This window comes from Panicum virgatum, chromosome 3K (assembly GCF_016808335.1).
Source record: "Panicum virgatum strain AP13 chromosome 3K, P.virgatum_v5, whole genome shotgun sequence".
Taxonomy (NCBI): Eukaryota; Viridiplantae; Streptophyta; class Magnoliopsida; order Poales; family Poaceae; genus Panicum; species Panicum virgatum.
In genome coordinates this window covers 20,828,708-20,846,561 of record NC_053138.1, presented here as the reverse complement: position 1 = coordinate 20,846,561, position 17,854 = coordinate 20,828,708, and the positions used below count along the sequence as shown (strand labels likewise).

Below are 17,854 nucleotides of genomic sequence, written 5' to 3'. Positions count from 1 at the left end.
ACAACCCAGGTGTTGCCGCAAAGGGTCCGTGCTTCAATTGTGGTGGCCTCAGCCACATCTCCAGGGATTGCCCCTCTCCGAGGCGTGGTGGTGCCTTCAATGCACCTAGACCCAATGCTCCTCCGCCTCAAGCATCGCGTCAGGAAGTCAAGCCACAACAGGCTCCTAAGCGTGGTCGTCTCAACTACACCACCGCTGAAGAAGTTCCGGAGAATGTCGAAGTCCTCATGGGTACGCTCCTAATCAACTCTCTCCCTGCTATGGTTCTTTTTGATTCTGGGGCAACTCTTTCATTCATCAACAAGAAATTTGTGCTGCATAGTAAACTTGAGATACAAAACCTACAAGTGCCATATCATATAGAATCACCAGGTGGGGAAATCATTACTAGAAACTTTGTGGATAAGGTTCCAATTCTTATTGAGGGAGCCACTTTTCGTGCTAATCTTCTTATCCTAGACAAGATGGGCTTAGATGTGATTCTTGGGATGAATTGGTTGGGTAAGCATGATGGAGTTATCAAATGTGGGCCCCACACCATTGATCTTTTGCACCCTTCTGGGAGTAGAGTTTTACTGTCTCTTGCCAAGGTGGAATCTTGTTTATATGCCTTGGCGAGTACCATAGCCACGGCGTTGGAAAATATTCCCGTGGTTTGTGAGTATTCGGATGTCTTTCCAGAAGAATTACCGGGTATGCCTCCTGATCATGAGGTGGAGTTCGTCATAGAACTCAAGCCCGGAACAGCTCCCATCTCTAGACAGCCTTACCGAATGCCTCCCAATGAGTTGAAAGAATTGAAGAAACAACTCAAGACTTTATTGGATAAGGGTTTCATTCGTCCGAGCTCCTCTCCTTGGGGATGCCCGGCTCTTTTTGTGAAGAAGAAGGATGATAGTTTACGGATGTGTGTTGATTATCGTCCGTTGAATGAAGTCACTATCAAGAACAAATATCCTCTTCCACGGATTGATATCTTGTTTGATCAACTCTTTGGAGCTCGTTATTTCTCTAAGATTGATTTAAGGTTGGGTTATCATCAAATCAAGATTCGAACTGAAGACATTCCGAAAATGGCTTTCTCTACTAGATATGGTCTTTATGAATTCACTGTCATGTCTTTCGGCCTCACCAATGCACCGGCTTATTTCATGTATCTGATGAATAGCATCTTCATGGAGGAACTGGATGTCTTTGTGATCATCTTCATTGATGATATTCTCATTTATTCTAAGACCAAAGAAGATCATGCTCGTCATATTCATATTGTCCTCCAAAAGCTTAGAGATCATCATCTTTATGCCAAGTTTAGCAAATGTGAGTTTTGGCTTGAAGAAGTATCTTTACTTGGTCATGTCCTCTCCAAGGATGGTATTGCTGTGGATCCTAGCAAGGTGCAAGATGTGCTTGATTGGAAGCAACCTCAGAATGTCCATGAGGTTCGGAGTTTTCTGGGACTTGCGGGATATTACCGCCGGTTCATAGAGAACTTCTCTAAAATTGCGAAGCCTATGACCGAGTTATTGAAAAATGGGGTCAAGTTTGAGTGGTCCCCAGCCTGTGAAGAAGCCTTTCAAACCTTTAAGGATCGTCTCACTACTGCTCCAATTCTTGCTCAGCCAGATATTTCCAAGAGTTTTGATGTTTATTGCGATGCTTCTCGCATCGGTCTTGGCTGTGTTCTTATGCAAGAAGGCCGAGTGGTGGCCTATGCTTCTCGTCAACTCAAGCGTCATGAAGAAAATTATCCTACCCATGATTTAGAGCTTGCGGCTGTTGTCCATGCTCTAAAGATATGGCGTCATTATCTGCTTGGTAATCATTGCAACATCTATACTGATCACAAGAGTCTCAAGTACATTTTCACTCAATCTGATCTCAATATGAGGCAACGTCGATGGCTTGAATTAATCAAGGATTATGACATGGAAGTGCATTATCATCCTGGAAAGGCGAATGTCGTCGCCGATGCACTAAGCCGAAAGGCTCAATGCAACTGCTTGACCATAGCTTCTCCTGTGCATACTCTCTATGACGATCTGCGGAAACTCGGAATTTCTATGGTCAAAGAAGGCTATCTTGCTACTCTTACAGTCAGATCTGATCTTTATGATCAAATTAAGGAAGTCCAAAAGAAGAATAAGGGTATGGCTCGACTTCGGGAGTTAATGAATCAGGGCAAAGCTCGATGTTTCTCTACGGATGATCAAGGGGTTTTATTCTTTGGGAAGCGAATTGTGGTGCCTAAGGATCATAACCTCAGGCAAATTATCCTTGATGAAGCCCATAGTTCCCAATTCTCCATTCATCCGGGCAGTACCAAAATGTATCAAGATCTCAAGCAAAGATTTTGGTGGACTCGCATGAAGCGAGAAATTGCTCGGTACGTCTCTGAGTGCGATGTTTGCCAAAGGGTTAAAGCCGAGCATCTCAAACCTGCCGGTACCCTTCAGCCCTTGCCTATTCCATCATGGAAGTGGGAAGAAATTGGAATGGATTTCATCACCGGGTTACCCAGGTCTTCTCAAGGGTATGATTCTATCTGGGTAATTGTAGATCGATTGACAAAGTCGGCTCATTTCCTTCCAGTCAAGACCACTTATCAAATTAAGCAATATGCGGAACTGTATCTCACTCGGATTGTATGTCTTCATGGTGTTCCTAAGAAAATTGTCTCTGATCGCGGTCCTCAGTTTGTTGCTCACTTTTGGAGAAATCTTCATGAAGCCATGGGGACTGAACTCACCTATAGTACTGCTTATCATCCTCAGACCGACGGTCAAGCCGAGAGGGTCAATCAAATTCTAGAAGATATGTTGCGAGCTTGTGCTCTTATATATGAGAAGAAATGGGTTACTTGCTTGCCATTTGCAGAGTTTTCTTACAACAATAGTTATCAAGCAAGTATCAAAATGTCACCTTTTGAAGCTCTCTATGGAAGACGGTGTAGAACTCCGATCAACTGGTCCGAATCTGGAGAAAGACCTTTCTTTGGTCTAGATTTGGTGAAAGATGCTGAGGATCAAGTCAGAATTATCCGTGAGAATCTTCGCATTGCTCAATCTCGTCAAAAGAGTTATGCTGATCGTCGTCGCCGAGAACTACATCTCAAGATTGGTGATTATGTCTATCTTAAGGTTTCTCCATTTAAGGGCACTCGCCGTTTTCAAGTCAGAGGAAAATTAGCGCCACGCTATGTCGGACCTTTTCGGATTATCAAGAAAGTTGGAGCAGTGGCTTATCAATTGGAACTTCCTCAATCACTCTCCGCCGTGCATAATGTTTTTCACGTCTCTCAGTTGAAGAAATGTCATCGCGTTCCAGCTGACGCCGTTGACCTTGAGTCACTTGATCTTCAACCGGGTCTTACTTACGAAGAACACCCAATCGCCATTCTTGATCGAGATGAAAGAAAGGTGAAGCGTAGCATGGTGAAGTTTGTAAAGATCCAATGGAGCAATCACTCCGAAGACGAAGCCACTTGGGAGCGCGAAGATCGATTACGTCAAGAATACCCGGAATTCTTTTCCGATGAGTAAGTTTTCTCCCTACCACCCCCACTTTCTTGATGAAGTTCAGTTTCCTAGATATTGTTATATGTGTACACAATCACCATCAAGAAAACCCTAGGAATGTCTCATGCCACATCATCCCTGCCTTTGTGCATCATCTCTTAGATGTTTATCTTGTCTAGGTGATTATGGCCTCAACCAAGTCCGAATTTTATCCTTCCCCTCTTGTCTACCTAAATCTCGGGACGAGATTTTCTTAAGGGGGGAGAGTTGTCACAGCCCTGAAAAAAAAAGGAAAAAGAAAATAAAAATCCTCCGCTGGGCCCCACCTGTCAGCCCTTTCCCTCTCCTCCTCTGTTCTCCCGCGCGCCGCGGCACGCGTCGCCCGCCGGCGTCCATCCTCGTGAACCGCGCCACGTGCCGGCAATCCTCGCATCCCGTGCCGCCCTTTCCCTCTTCCCTCGCCCCTCTCCTTATCCGCGTCAAGGCCGGCCCCCGTTCCCCTTCAAACCCTAGCCCCCACCACCATTTGTGCCGCCGCCGAGCTCCATCCCCGCCACCGTGATTCGCCGCCCACGGTGAGCCGCGGCTCAATCCCTCGCGTGGGGAGCGTCTCCTTGCTTCCCTCGATCCGTTCCGCCCCTAATTCGGCCCTCTCTCCCTTCCTGCAGGGCCGCCGGCGAGCGCCACGGTCCGCCGCCGCCTCTGCTCGGCGTGACGCCCCTCCGCCACCGCTCCTCGCCTGCATCACCGCCGGTGAGGCTCGCCGCCGCCTCCTCTTTCCCGTGCGCGCCTCCCCCGGTCTGCTCCGGCCCCGCCCCGTCGCGCCGCCTCGCGCCGCCGCCGCTCGCCGTCGCCGCGCACTGCGCGACGCCGTGGACACACCCACGCGCGGGTCAAGGCGCGTGGCTTCGCCTTGACCTGGCTGGATGGGCCGCTGGCCCGTGGGCCCGGCCTGTCAGCCGCTGGGCTGGCCGGCTGGGGTGCATCTAGCGTTTTGCTAGGTGTTTAGTTGAGCAGCAAGCTTCCAAAATTCATAGAAATTCATGTATAGTTCCAAAAATTATGAAACTTGTTTTGTTGAGTTCCTCTAGCTGAGATCTAATTAGGAAAAATATTTTTTTGCATGTTACTTTGCCATAGATTTATATATAAATTTATCTTGCAAAAGTGAGTTTATTGCTTAGTTATTTGTATACTGCTTGAAAAATGTCAAACCAAATTTTGTTAGACTCCTTGTGAGGTGTAGTTTTCAGTGGTGCATCTTACTCATGTGTTTCCTTTCTGTTTGTTAGGGTTTCATTTTGATTTCGTGCTTGCTATCCAAAAGGTGGTTTAGTATAGAACTTTTTACTGGAAAGTAATAAAATGGCAAAACCAATTTTGTTAGCCTTGTATTGCTGCCTAGTTTCAAATATAATTTTCTTGGATTTGTTTAGTTGAGTTTGCATTCCTTTTCTGTTTTACTTTGTTTAAAGTGGCTGAAAACTGTTATATTTATGATTAAATGTAGGAAAATGATTTTGCTGCAAAACCAATTTTAATGAGTTCTTTGTGATGTCCTCTGCATGCTCAAATTGTTTCATGATTTATGCTTGCTGTTTAGTTCATTCCTTAATTCGTGCAACGCATTCATGTATTTTAGTGACCAAGTCGTCGGAGAACGAAACCGTGGAACCCGCCGAGTCCGTGGAGCCCGAACCCGGAGTCCCGTTCGTGGTCGAGTCTGAAGTTAACCCAGGAAAGCAGCTAAGCATGATTCCTTGCTCCTATTTAATCTGAGTTAGTTAGTTATCTCACCGGGTAATGTTGGGTTATATATAGTATGTATGTATTGCACTCTTGTACCTGCTTCCATGCATTACTTATCCTTGATTTGTTATCTGTGTTCTTGGCACTAGTTAGTTAGTTAATTACTTAAATTGACTAGATGCTTAGCCCTGCTTAGAGTACTCATATTGCTCGCTAGACAGGAACAGTTTAGAGGATCACACTTACCGATAATCCTTGATCGCACTGTTTCGGTTGGGTTGTTAAGAGGTTGGTAGTATCGAGGTTTGAGCAGAATGGTAGGGCCTAGTGAATGGAGTCACATGGGCATAGTCTGCTTGGATCGTTTAAGGACCGTTCGTGGATGACGTCGGCTTTGAGCACCTTTTCGTGCTACCACATATCCAATATAATGGAACGGATAAGCCAATTACCTTCCTTGGTCATTGATGTACAGTCCTAGATACGTGGCCAAGGGCTATGCAGAGAGGCTTAGAGGTATCCCCGGGTGGACCCACGAGTAGGAAAGTTTAGAGATGTCCCCGGTGGAAACTAAGTCTCTACGCATAAGCTAGGTGTGAAGATTTCAATGATCGAGCCATGTTGGGAACGGTTGACGCGAGTACCCTCTTATCCAACTTTAGCGGGTTGGGTGAGTCGCATGGTCCTTGCGTCGTGTGGGTAAAGTAGTACACCCTTGCAAGGTTAAATCAATTCGAATTGCCACGCTCTCGGTTATGAGCAAGCTCTTTGTCCGTTGAACTCTTCGTAGAAAGTTTCGGTTATGTTGGAAATGGTTCATGGCACCTCTGTGCCTCAGTATTTTGTATTCTCTTAATTTACTAAAATGGTTTAAGGTTTTGGGCAACATTAATCAATTCTGATAGGTGAAAGTATATAGAGCTAATGCTTATGCAATAATTACTTAACCTTAAAGCTTTTACTAGAGCCATTGCATGATCCTTGTGTATGTAATCGCGTAAGTCTTGCGAGTACCTTTCGTACTCAGGTTGCTTTCTAAACCTAGTTGCAGGTGAGATGGAAGTGGTGTTCGGCCAATTCTACCCCGCTGTCCCGAACGCGGGGGAAGAGTAGGTCGTGGTGGCTGTAATGATGTCCTTGAGCAAGGCGTCATTACTTAAGTAAGTTTTATCGTGGCTGAGCTTCGGGAGAGCATGTATTTTCAATAAGCTCTAAGTCTCTGTTTAATATGACTCGCGTGAGCCCAAGGCTTGTGAAGTGAAGCTGGAAACCCACCTATTTTGAACTTGTAATATTAAGTCTCGAACTCTGGTTTTATATAACTGCTCTTTGTGGATTGTTGGCTATGTATTCGATTGTATACGGTATGTGCATATGCTGATTCTGGGCGTATGTTGGAGCACATACCGGGACTACCGGATTTGATATTATTTTGGATGAATGACGTGTCGGTTGTTCGTGTCTCTAGATGTGGGATAACATGTGGCACGCGCTCTGGCAAGCACGTGTTAACTCTCATCTGGATGATAATGACCGGCAGTTCGTTTAAAATAGTATCAAATTGGGCGGTTCTCACAAGCATGGAGGACGACGATGAATGACGACTTTTCCGAATGATGAAATGCATGACACATGCTCCATATTTGTTTTCTGAAAAGGTTTATTTTACTCTCTTTACCAATCCACTTTATCCATTTATTAACTCCTTTAACAAAATTTAGGCTCTGTTTCCTTCCCAAACTATTTCAGTTAGATCAATCTAGCCCCTACTGAGATTTCTCTTTTTTTTCTTGAGTACAAGTGGAATTTTTAACTTCAAATTTTATAATGTAACTTATAATATGCTTCCCTATGCTACAAAAATATATTATGAATTTTTTCATGTAGAATTGTATCTTTATGATCAATTCCATGTTAATTTTCCAACCTATCTTATTATTACTAATTGAATGCTCTTTTGAAGCTTGAAGCTACTTAGGATTCTAAGTGGATATATAAAAAAAAAGAGAAACCCAAAAAATTCTCACAAATCCGCCAACTCTAATTATAATAGTTATCGAATCTGTCATCTTTTCTAATAAATTACCCGCCTCTGCCATTATAAAAATATATACTATAGTAACCCCCTAAACATATATCTAAAAGTCTGTTCATTCTGTTTGGGAGAGCTCCACTCCACAAATCTCAGAGGCCTAGTTTCCTCTACCCCACCGGCCCAATGAGCAAGAAGCGGCCCAACTAAGCCCATGTAAACTCCTCTCACTTCCATGCAGGGCCCGCTTGTAAGTTATCCTCTACCTCCCTCTGCACCCTTCATGTGTCCTCCTCCCTCCTCCCGTGTGTGTCCCGCGGCGCTCCCCATGTCCACCGCCGCCATGTGCCTGAGCCTGTGCATCCGCGGTGACGGAGGCTAGCCCCAGTGAGCACCGGCGGCCATAGGCTGAGCTACATGGAGGCTAACCTGGGCTACGGCCCCCTTCCTCTGTGCAAAGCATTGAGGTCGTAGGCTACAGACACAATCATAGGTAGCAATGCATCGTCTTGGGATGAGAAATACAGTCCAAAATAAGCTCCATGGAATGTGTTTATGCTTTGATTAGTTAATCCCTATCAATTGTGAAGCCCAATTACAGCCCAAATATTTATAAAACCATGATTCGACTCCCTCCCTTTTTATTTTGCACACATTGCTGCATCGGTAACTTTTTGAACATGTTCATGGCTGGCGCCAGTGATGTTCAGAGAAGAAAAAAAATCTAAGCACTAGTGTCGGCCATCGAACCTGCCCGGCCCCTCCTAGGTATCAGGGTTGGCTCCACCACTGCCGGCGGCCGTGGCGAGCCCGCCACGGTGGCCAGCCTCAGGGGCCGCGCACGAGCCCTGGTGGGGGCGAGCCCCTATGGCCGCGGCAAACAGGCGGGCGACGGCCAGCCTCGGCAGCCGCGGCGAGCCTCGGTGGGGGCGGCCAGGCTTGGCGTCCACTGCGAGCCCTGGCGGGGGCAGCCAGGCTCGGCGTCGGCAAGCCCCTGCGGCCGCAGCGAGCCCCCTGCGACTGCAGTGAATAGGCGGGCGGCGGCCAGCCTCAGCGGCCGTGGGGATCTCCGGTGGGGGCGAGCTCCTGCGGACGCGGCGAACTGGCGGGCGGCGGCCAGCGCCAGCGGCGGTGGCCCCTGATGGGCGCCAAATGGCAGGAGCATGAGGCGAAGATTGTGATGACTTTTTGTTAAAGGGGTATGTGTGTAACCAGTGACATGTATATAATTATTCCCAACTCTATCAACTTCAGATTTTGATGGAGCACCTCTTGAGGAGCTCAAAAAAAGATAGAGTGGAGCTAATATTTGGTGGAGTGGAGTGGAGCTGGTTGGGTATTTTTTTTTCTGGAGTGGAGCTCTCCCAAACACCCCCTAACTTACCAACCTTTGACATTATAAAAAAAATCTAAAGTAACTCCTAATCTTCATATAAATTATCCACATATGCCATTATAAAAATAAGTTCCTAAATTTGCATATAAATTATTCAATTATGTTATTATTAAAAGTTGAAGTGTAACTTTTAAATCTGAATCTAAATTATATAATTTTAACAATGTATTAAAGTGCACGAATATAAAATTATAAATTACTATTTCTATTTTTATTAATATATTATTTATATAAAAATACAACCCACGATATGTGTTGCCATGTTTTCATGTATGATGAAAGAAATAAGAATACTAATTCACAAACAAATGGTTCAAATAAATCTCTATAATACGATTCGCGCACCAAAAGGTGCGACCTCATCATGCCACGTCAGCAAAAAAAATCGTTGCCGTCGATCTGGCGACGAACGGCCCGCGGCCGCCTGAGCACCTCCTCCCCGCGGCCGGCTCGTCGCGGCCGCCTCCCGCAGGGCCGCAGCCGTGCTCCGGCCGCCGTGCGCGAGCTCGACCGCTGCCGCTGCCGCTGCCGCTCCGCCCCTGCCGCCGCGCGGCCCACGGACCGGCTGCCGTCCGCGGGGTCTCTCCGAGTCTTCCATCTGTCTCTTCGTCCCGATCCAAATTCTCCCCAATTCCTCATCTCAGATCCACTCAAGCCTCCAACCCTAGCAGCTGGCGGCGCCGGCGGCCGGGCCATCCGACAAGCGGCCGAGAGGCAGGCGATAGGCGTGCCGGCAGCGCCTTGAGCTTCGAGGCCAGTGCGGGCGCTCGGCTTGGCGCACGGGCGGGCGGGCAGCGATGGCTTCCTCCGCCGCAGTGGCGCGGCTGCGGGAGCTGACGACGGCCCCGACGCGGTTGCGCTCGCCAAGTGCTGCGCGGAGCTCGTGCGCCCCGGCGGCGGCGACGCCGAGGCCGCGCACGAGGGTGCTGGAGGCGCTTTGCGCTGCAGGCGGAGGGGACGCGATGCGGAGCCACGCCGACGGGCTCGCACCGCTGGTCGTCGCGCGGCTTGGGGACGGGGATGCGGCTGTGCGGGAGGCCGCTAGGAGGTTCCTCGTGGTGCTCATGGAGGCTGCTCATGGAGGTAACCCATCGTGGCTTCCGATTCCATTGGTTCACTTTAATTTTATTCGCTCCTTAGTTAGAGATTATACTGGTGCTTCCGATGCCCCATGCTGCAGCCACTGCCCAACGTCAATCCGTAGGCCATGTCGTTCTCCATTGAAACAAGCCTAGGTTTTCAAGCAAATCCTATATTGCTGATTTAGCATATGCGAGATGTTCGACATTTTGTCTGACTAACCGGCCCTTTCTTCTTGCGAATTAGCTTACAGTGCAGCTCCAACCGTAGCATTAGTATTTCTTTATAACCAAAATATCTCCTCGACTTTGCAGATGTTTCAAGCAACATCTACAGCTGCCAAGCCGTTCCACCACTTCACCACTGCCACCTCCCTACTACCTGTAAGTACTAATAAGTAGTCCCCTTGCTCTTCTTGTATATGCATATACGACATATACTGAGTACATAAAGCTAAGTTGCATGTGTGGATGTACTTAATTAACATCTTTTGCTAACTGCCATATACTGAAATTACAATGTACTTGTAGTCTAAGTACTTGGCTCACTTGTAGTCTAAGTACTTGGCTCTTGTTTTGAACAATATATGCTCATTTACTATTTCAAACGAATTTAGCATTCAGAGGTATTTTAACTGAAATAAAAAAAGTGATGAATTGCAAACTTTCACATGTGAAAATGAATCTATTCTTCAGAAATCTATCTGATTCTATGTGTCAGCTATGTGTTACAGGTGACTAAAGTTCCCCTATTTTATTTTCACCTATGATTATTCAGGTTATGGTGCTTCTATAGGAAAAGTAAGTTTCTAAAAGAGCTGTAGTGCTTCTACAGGCTTCCTGATGGCATTCTACAAAGAACTAAGCCTTGATTTTTCTTTCTGTAGTACAGTAAAGGTTGGCTAGGTGAGTCTTGTGGCGCCTGGAGTTGGATTACAGATGAACTTTTTGGAAGATGGTAATATGCTATACCCTTTCTTCTTTCTCTGTTTGGCTATCTATGAAGCTAAACTGATGATAAAAGGATGGTGTGCTTTATCCATTTCACTTCTGCAGGTAACAGTGTGGCTTAAGCATTATTATTCTGAACTAATTGGTTTGGTAATGACATTGCAAAGTATATGCTGCATTTGTGTTGCACTTGAACTCTATTCATGTTGGTTCTTGCTGATTGCACCTGCTTCTTGCAGGGATTTGACCGGGTGAGCTTACGACCGTGTGCACAGATAAGTCTCCCTTTTTCTATTCACCCCTTTTTCATCTATGTTGGAGTGCATATGTATGTGTGTGATTAAATGGAAAATGTAAGCACATATTTGGAAGTTACAGATGAAGACTTTCTGGAAGATGGTAATATGCTATACCCCTTCTTCTTTCTCTGTTTGCCTATCTATGAAGCTAAACTGATGATAAAAGGATGGTGTGCTTTATCCATTTCACTTCTGCAGGTACCAGTGTGGCTTAAGCATTATTATTCTGAACTAATTGGTTTGGTAATGACATCGCAAAGTATATGCTGCATTTGTGTTGCACTTGAACTCTATTCACGCTGGTTCTTGTTGATTGCACTTGCTTCTTGCAGAGATTTGACCGGGTGAGCTTACACCATGGGCACAGATAAGTCTCTCCCTTTTCTATTCACCCCTTTTTCATCTATGTTGGAGTGCATATGTATGCGTGTGATTAAATGGAAAATGTAGGCACATATTTGGAAGTTAGAATTGTGATGCTGAATCTATTTGCAAGCTTGCAGCACTTTTTTAGTGGAAACAAGTTAAACAGGTTTAAGGAGCTTATTATATGAAACTAAATTCTGCATGTTTTTTTTACATAATTTTAACTCTGTGCAGCACAAGAGCAGCCTGTGCTATCTTTTTATATCTTTGTTCTCCATAGCAGCCTGTTGATTATTTACTTGAATGAATATTCACTACTTCGTTACTACTACAATAGCAACACAATATATACAATTCGATCACCATTCTTCTATAGCTTGTCATACTACGTCCACAATAACACATCATATTTTAATATAACCACTACCTTCTAAAAAAATAACACGTCTACTAATCGCAGCATGTTTCCGAAAATACATTAAGTAACGCACTAATTGCGCTCCGCCCTCCCTAATAAACTATCTTACCTGTTTTTTCATCACAAAAAAACTTCAACAAAATAACATATAAAGTTTCATATATTACAAATAAAAGTTAAAAATCAGGTCACGCGCAGCAACACTGCACGACCTTTCTAGTATATATGAAACACACATGGACGTGTGATGCAAAATAAAATATTATACAACCAAATAATGATAAATATATATTTTAGAGTATATATTAAATATTTAATAGATGAAACAGGACGTGAGATAGATAATTATAATTATTAACTATAAGCTTTATTTTTGTGTTAATTCTAATTAGTCCGTGCAGAAGCACTGATTGATAGGCCATTGAAAATAACCTTGAAAAAATTTTAATGTATTTTTTAACATAAGATATCATGTTAATTTAAAATCTGCATTAATAAGCATTTGACAACCCATCTTCTTGCATCTTAAACTTCCGACGACTGGACCAAATAAAGCACCTTCGACAGTACAGATATGAGAGCACAAACTACTCTGGTATTCAAAAGGAGGAGACGCAAATTGAATCACAAAGCATCGTTGTGACCCTTTAAAAAACAAAAACATCGTTGTCGTCCATTACTTGATCGTCGACGACGTCCATATGCTGATTATTACCGACAAGTGTACAGCATCAACGGGGCTGCAAGTCAGACACCGTAACTTCGTTGATGGACGGCTCCCGAGCTGCCACTGCCACCATGGCGCTCTGGCCCTCGCGATCCATGTCCATGCTCCTCCCCCGCCGGACGGCTGCTGCGGCTGCGACCGCACGGCCGGGGAGCGCGTACGCCGGCGCGTCGGGCGCCGGCAGCGTGATGGAGCGGCTGTTGAGCATGACGACGACGGACGCCATCCCGGGCCGGAGCTGCGGGTCCCCCTGCACGCACAGCAGCCCGACGTGGACGCACCTCAGGACCTCCTGCGGGCGCCGCCCCTCCGCCGGGCAGCCGTCGAGCAGCTCCCGCACGCTCCCGCGGCTCCAGTGCCTCCAGACCTGCGCACGCCCGGAGCATGGCAAGAGTTAACACTGCGTGGCTTGCACTTGCAAAATGGTCAGGCTCTTCGTGCTGCTTGGATGGATCATGGATCTGATGTTAATTTCAGCTCTCACATACATAGGTAAGCAGATCTTCAGAAGGCCCAGAATGTTGGGTGAAGGTGTTGCGCCGGCCGGTGACGATCTCCAGGACGAGGACGCCGTAGCTGAAAACGTCGGATTTCGCCGAGAAGATGCCGTGCAGGGCGTACTCGGGGGCCATGTACCCGCTGCATTTTCCGAACGCACGGCGTGTCAGGATTGGGAAGAACAGATTTTTTTTTTGGAAGGAGATTGGGAAGAACAGATGATATGGTTGGTATTTCGCTTGGTGCTCGGCCCGGCGGCGAGCTTATTAGCTTACTAAGTTCCGGCGATGCGGCTGGTGTTCCCCACGCTGGAGTCGATGTTGAACAGCTTGGCCAAGCCGAAGTCGGAGATCTTGGGGTTCATGTCCGCGTCCAGCAAGATGTTGCTCGCCTTGAGGTCGCGGTGGATGATGGTCAGCCTCGAGTCCTTGTGGAGGTAGAGGAGCCCTCGCCCGATCCCCTCGATGATCTTGTGCCTCTGCCCCCAGCTCAGCTCATGCTGCCGTGCAGGATCTGCGAGTTCAGTTTAGTTAGATCGACCTGTTAGCATGCTAAATTTCCTTTCAAAAAAAAAAGAACTTGCTAGCATGCGAAATGGTCGAGTGATCTAAACTCTGAAATGAAATGACGGTAGTCCTATGGCTGTCTGAACTCTGAATGATTTACCGAAAAGGATCTTGTCGAGGCTGTTGTTGCTGAGGAACTCGTAGACGAGGAGCCTCTCGTGCTCCTCGATGCAGCAGCCGAGCAGGCGCACCAGATTCCTGTGCTGCAGCTTTGCAACCAGGACCACCTCGTTCTTCATCTCCACCTGCCCTTGCTGCGAAGTTGCTGACAACCTCTTCACTGCAATGTACTGCCCGTTTTGCAGCGTGCCCTGAAGAACATTGAGGCCAGACCGTCAGTGCTACGCGAAAGGTTATCAGGTTACTGGGATTAACTTTCAGGTTGCAGGCATAAAGTTCGGTACTTTGTAGACTGGCCCAAATCCGCCTTCGCCGAGCTTGTTTTCTTCTGAGAAGTTGTTGGTGGCAGCTCGTAGCGTGCCCAAATCATACAGCAGAGAATCTGAGCTTCCCATTTCTTCGTCATCTCCATGACCTGCTCGTAACAGAACACACACACACAAAGAAAAACTCAAGCCTTATTGCTCGGAAAAAAACAATCAAGACTGAAATTGCACTACACTAGCCTTGTGTTAGTTGCGCATGTAAATTTTTTGAAATAGAATCTTTTCATATTAATCATAAAACTAATTATAAAACTAGTTGGCAAACTACGAGACAAATTTATTAAGACTAATTAATCTATTATTATCACATAGTTACTGTAGCAATTTAGTATTTAATCATGATCTAATTAGGCTCATTAGATTCGTCTCGTAATTTATAAGCAAATTATATAATTAGTTTTTTATTTCATCTAGATTTAATACTCAGATTCTCATTCGATGTGATAGTTTTGAAATTTTGAATTTTACAACTAAACAAGGACTGACGTTGTTTAAGCACTTACTGGTGCTTGCAACCTGCGAATGCCGGCGTGGTTTTCTGTTCCTCTTGCAGCGATAGGAAGCAACTAGCACTAGCACCAGCACCAGCAGCACGACAGCAACAGGAACTGACACGAGAAGAGCTGTCCTGACCGTACGATCACTCCCTGCAGAAACGTCAACGGCGACGATTTTGTCGTCGTCGAAAATTCAGAATAGAAGCCATTTCATACTCTTTGATGAAAACAATCAGTCATCGTCCCAAAAAGCAAGACATTTTGATTTTGTAACAGCCTTTCTAGAGACTTTCACGACTCTTTCTCAATTCCATCGTCATTGGCCTTATTTGGTTGATCTTAACACACGATTCCCGAAAAGAGAATCTCGTATGCATGGAGTACTAAATGAAATCTAATTTGCAAAAATTTTTAAGAATGAGTGTAACTTTTCGTGGCGAATCTAATGACGGTAATTAATTGATGATTGACTACAGTGATGCTATAGTAAATGTTCTCTAATCACGTGGTCAAAAGTCTCATTAAATTCTTCAAGATTCCTAACGTTGAGGTTCTGAAGTTAATTTTGAAAACTGACTTAATTTAATACCTCTAATTAGCGGTTAAAATTAATACAATTCCTAACTAGCACAAACCAAACATGTGCATTCTTTGCCCAGTCAAGACGCCAGCGCGTGTTTTCTGGCACGGGTCCAGCGCCGCGACAGCAGCAAAGTTGGGAGCCACAGCAAGTGTCAACTATCAAGCGCGTAGGGAAAGTGACTGGACTACAAGAGATCGAAGACCTTTTGGACTCACCGTTGCTTCCTGGGCCCGACTGATCGCTGCCGTTGACGGACCCGCCTCCCGGGGCCGGCGCCGGCGCCGGCGGCATCGCTGCCTCGGCGGCGAGGGCGTTGTAGAACGGGTACACCTCGAACCGGATGGAGCAGGTCCGGTAGATGACCCGGCCGCCCTGCTTGCCGTCGCAGCATCTCGGGATGGACGCGACGGCGCTGGCGAGGCAGCTGTTGCAGTCGTCGGCGGCGAGGTCCCGCGTGCACTGCGCCATGCCGAAGATGTTCACGAAGGGCGTGAGGCCGGCCTCCCCCGCCGCGAACATCCGCGGGGACGCGTACGCCGCCCTCGCCGTGAGGTTGCGCATCAGCGCGCCGAGCCGCGACCTGAACTCCTCCGCCGGCTGCGTCGCGTTCTGCGTGTTCCACATCCAGACCGAGACGGACGTGTCGGCGGCGCCGAAGAAGCTCGCGTTGGAGTGCCGCAGCAGGCAGCCGTCGTAGATGAGCATGGCGCTCTTCTGGCCGGGGCACCTGGCGGCCATGTCCCGCGCCGCGCCGTCGAGGCACGCGCGGCAGGCCGACGCGTTGAGGTCGGCGCGGCACTGCGCGAGGCCGTACGCCTGGCTCCCGGGCGCGGAGCCCGTGACGTTGTCGGCGAACCCGGAGGACGCGGCCGCGGCGGCGGGGAGGGACTAGAGGAGCGCGCCGAGGCTGGCCTCGAACGCGCTGCCGCGCGTGTAGTTCGTGTTGGTCGGGCAGCCGGTGAACACTGGGTCGTCGGCGTTGGTTGTTGCGGCGAGGAGGGAGGCGCAGAGGAGGAGGATGGGGAGAAGAAGGCTGGACATGGCTGCCGGTCCCGTGCAAGGTGGCTGCACTGCTGCACTCTGCAGGGAGCTCGCTATGCTTTCTGTAAGTAACGTGCTCTGCTTTCGACGTCCTCTTCTATACATAACCTTAGCATGGCCCAAGGGTTTAGATGAGAATCCAAAAGGAAAAAAGATTTGTTTGGTAATGCGATGTTGTTCGAGCATGGCCCAACCCAGGGGGCTTTCATGGCCCGGCATAAGATCCGGAGCCACGTCTAGCAGGCCCGTAGCCCGTTCTCTGTTCCTCTGCGTCCGCGTTTTCGCCGCCGAATTCCGCGCGCGACTTCTGTCGATGGAGCTGGTGATGACAAATGGATCATTCTGAAGAGCGGAGACGCCCGCAACGTCAAACCTTCAAAAATTCAGACATTTCTACGTGCCGGACCTTCCAGAAAGCCATGTCAAGTTTTCTACTATTCTGAGCTCGTGCCGGCCCTAGCATATCAGAAAAACAGTCGACGCGACCGGCCATCCCGGTACACGTAAACACGTCGAGAAGCCGACGACCACCTGACGTTTCAGCGTTCGGTTCGTCGGAGGCGGCAGACGGCGAAATCCAACTCCCAAGCACACGGCTAGCTGCTCTTCGATCTGCTAGCTGATCACGATGAGCTCGGTCACGCTGTCTAGAAAGCAAGGAACCGTGTACCCTGTCCTCTCTGACACGCCGCTGTACGTGCCGAGTACTAGTACTACCATTTATGCCGCGGGTAGTCTGTTGGTGTGTTGGCGTCCCGATTTTCTCTTTCCGGTCTTGTGTGCGTCGCCCTTAAGGTTAATAACCTAGTACTTATTTTTTTAAAAAAAAATAACCTAGTACTACAACTGTAGACCCCCCGGTTACACAGCCTGACGCCTCGATCAACAGCTACGCTCTGCCAACCGTCTTAAGTGCCCACGCTACAATGTAATTAGTTCCGGCTTCCCGACGAACCGTAACATCACCAAGTTGTGGGCTGCAGGCTGCTGGGGTTTGATCCCGTGTCACTGTTCATCTTAATTAGCCCTGTGCTTTGCCGCTACATGTACCGGCAGGCATGCTCACCTTTTGAACCAAACAAAGCGGCCCGGAAAAATATTTGAACAAAGAAGGTAGATGATGACAATGATCGGTTGCCTGAGAATTACGGTCATCACGGGGCGACGGTTCAGAGCCATCCGACCTGGATTCGAGGATCCACGTCACTTCCTTTTTCCCGCTGCAGTTGTAATCAAAGGTGACCGGGATGTAGTGGAACGTGATAAAAAGTTCATTAAAAAATGGGGTGCGCACACGGTGAAAGTACAGCACATCGATCGATGAGACCATCAGCACGCAGCAAAACTCGCCAGAAAGTAGCTTCCGAAAGGGGAGAACGGCAAGGGCGTATCCTCAGTTCTTCAAAATCACAACTCAACTGCGGGTGCTTTACCATCAAGAGAAATATCTAAGGTAGTCAACATATCAAGGATACACTGAGATAGACAATTCGTAGGCAAGGTGAGATCACAAACTCAATGGTACCCCCATCCGTTTCAAATTATAGGTCGTTTGACTTTTTTAATTCTAAGTTTGACCAATCATCTTATTCGAAAATTTATGCAAAATATCATTTCTTTTGTTGAAGCTTGCTTTATCAATACAAGTTTTTTTTTCACAAATGACTTAAATTTGATTATATTTGTATAAT

At 47.2% G+C, this 17,854-nt stretch overlaps 2 protein-coding genes across 13 annotated transcripts; one reads left to right on the top strand and one right to left on the bottom strand.

The window, feature by feature from the left end:
• The first annotated feature begins 9,223 nt into the window (after nt 1-9,223).
• On the top strand, nt 9,224-11,749 carry LOC120698277 (CLIP-associated protein-like). Of its 12 annotated transcripts, XR_005684784.1 has the most exons (6): nt 9,224-9,775; nt 10,087-10,155; nt 10,550-10,572; nt 10,659-11,121; nt 11,220-11,264; nt 11,354-11,749. XR_005684784.1 is itself a non-coding variant. In XM_039981809.1 (4 exons), the coding sequence occupies exons 1-4, from the start codon at nt 9,490-9,492 to the stop codon at nt 10,731-10,733; spliced, it is 453 nt and encodes a 150-aa protein (XP_039837743.1). In that variant the 5' UTR covers nt 9,224-9,489; the 3' UTR covers nt 10,734-11,345. The 12 variants fall into 12 exon arrangements, 4 of the variants coding, with proteins under 4 accessions (XP_039837743.1, XP_039837744.1, XP_039837746.1 ...); XR_005684783.1 differs by having other exon boundaries at nt 10,659-11,264; XR_005684782.1 differs by lacking the exon at nt 11,354-11,749 and having other exon boundaries at nt 10,659-10,872; nt 10,962-11,345.
• A 525-nt stretch (nt 11,750-12,274) lies between these two features.
• On the bottom strand, nt 12,275-16,275 carry LOC120698276 (putative receptor-like protein kinase At4g00960). The gene is made up of 7 exons (XM_039981808.1): nt 15,338-16,275; nt 14,546-14,689; nt 14,001-14,131; nt 13,697-13,907; nt 13,306-13,543; nt 13,021-13,171; nt 12,275-12,899 (listed from the first exon to the last, which is right to left on the bottom strand). Exons 1-7 carry the CDS (start codon nt 15,858-15,860, stop codon nt 12,537-12,539), a joined length of 1,761 nt encoding a protein of 586 aa, XP_039837742.1. The 5' UTR covers nt 15,861-16,275; the 3' UTR covers nt 12,275-12,536.
• Between the last annotated feature and the right edge of the window lie 1,579 nt (nt 16,276-17,854).

Coding starts and splice junctions, on each gene's coding strand:
- LOC120698277 (XM_039981809.1), top strand. CDS start 9,490: ATGGCTTCCTCCGCCGCAGTGGCGCGGCTGCGGGAGCTGACGACGGCC. Junction 10,156..10,549: donor CTGCCACCTCCCTACTACCT/GTAAGTACTAAT, acceptor ATGATTATTCAG/GTTATGGTGCTTCTATAGGA. Junction 10,573..10,658: donor ATGGTGCTTCTATAGGAAAA/GTAAGTTTCTAA, acceptor TTCTTTCTGTAG/TACAGTAAAGGTTGGCTAGG.
- LOC120698276 (XM_039981808.1), bottom strand. CDS start 15,860: ATGGCCGCCAGGTGCCCCGGCCAGAAGAGCGCCATGCTCATCTACGAC. Junction 14,132..14,545: donor TTCGCAGGTTGCAAGCACCA/GTAAGTGCTTAA, acceptor TGTTACGAGCAG/GTCATGGAGATGACGAAGAA. Junction 13,908..14,000: donor GATTTGGGCCAGTCTACAAA/GTACCGAACTTT, acceptor AATGTTCTTCAG/GGCACGCTGCAAAACGGGCA.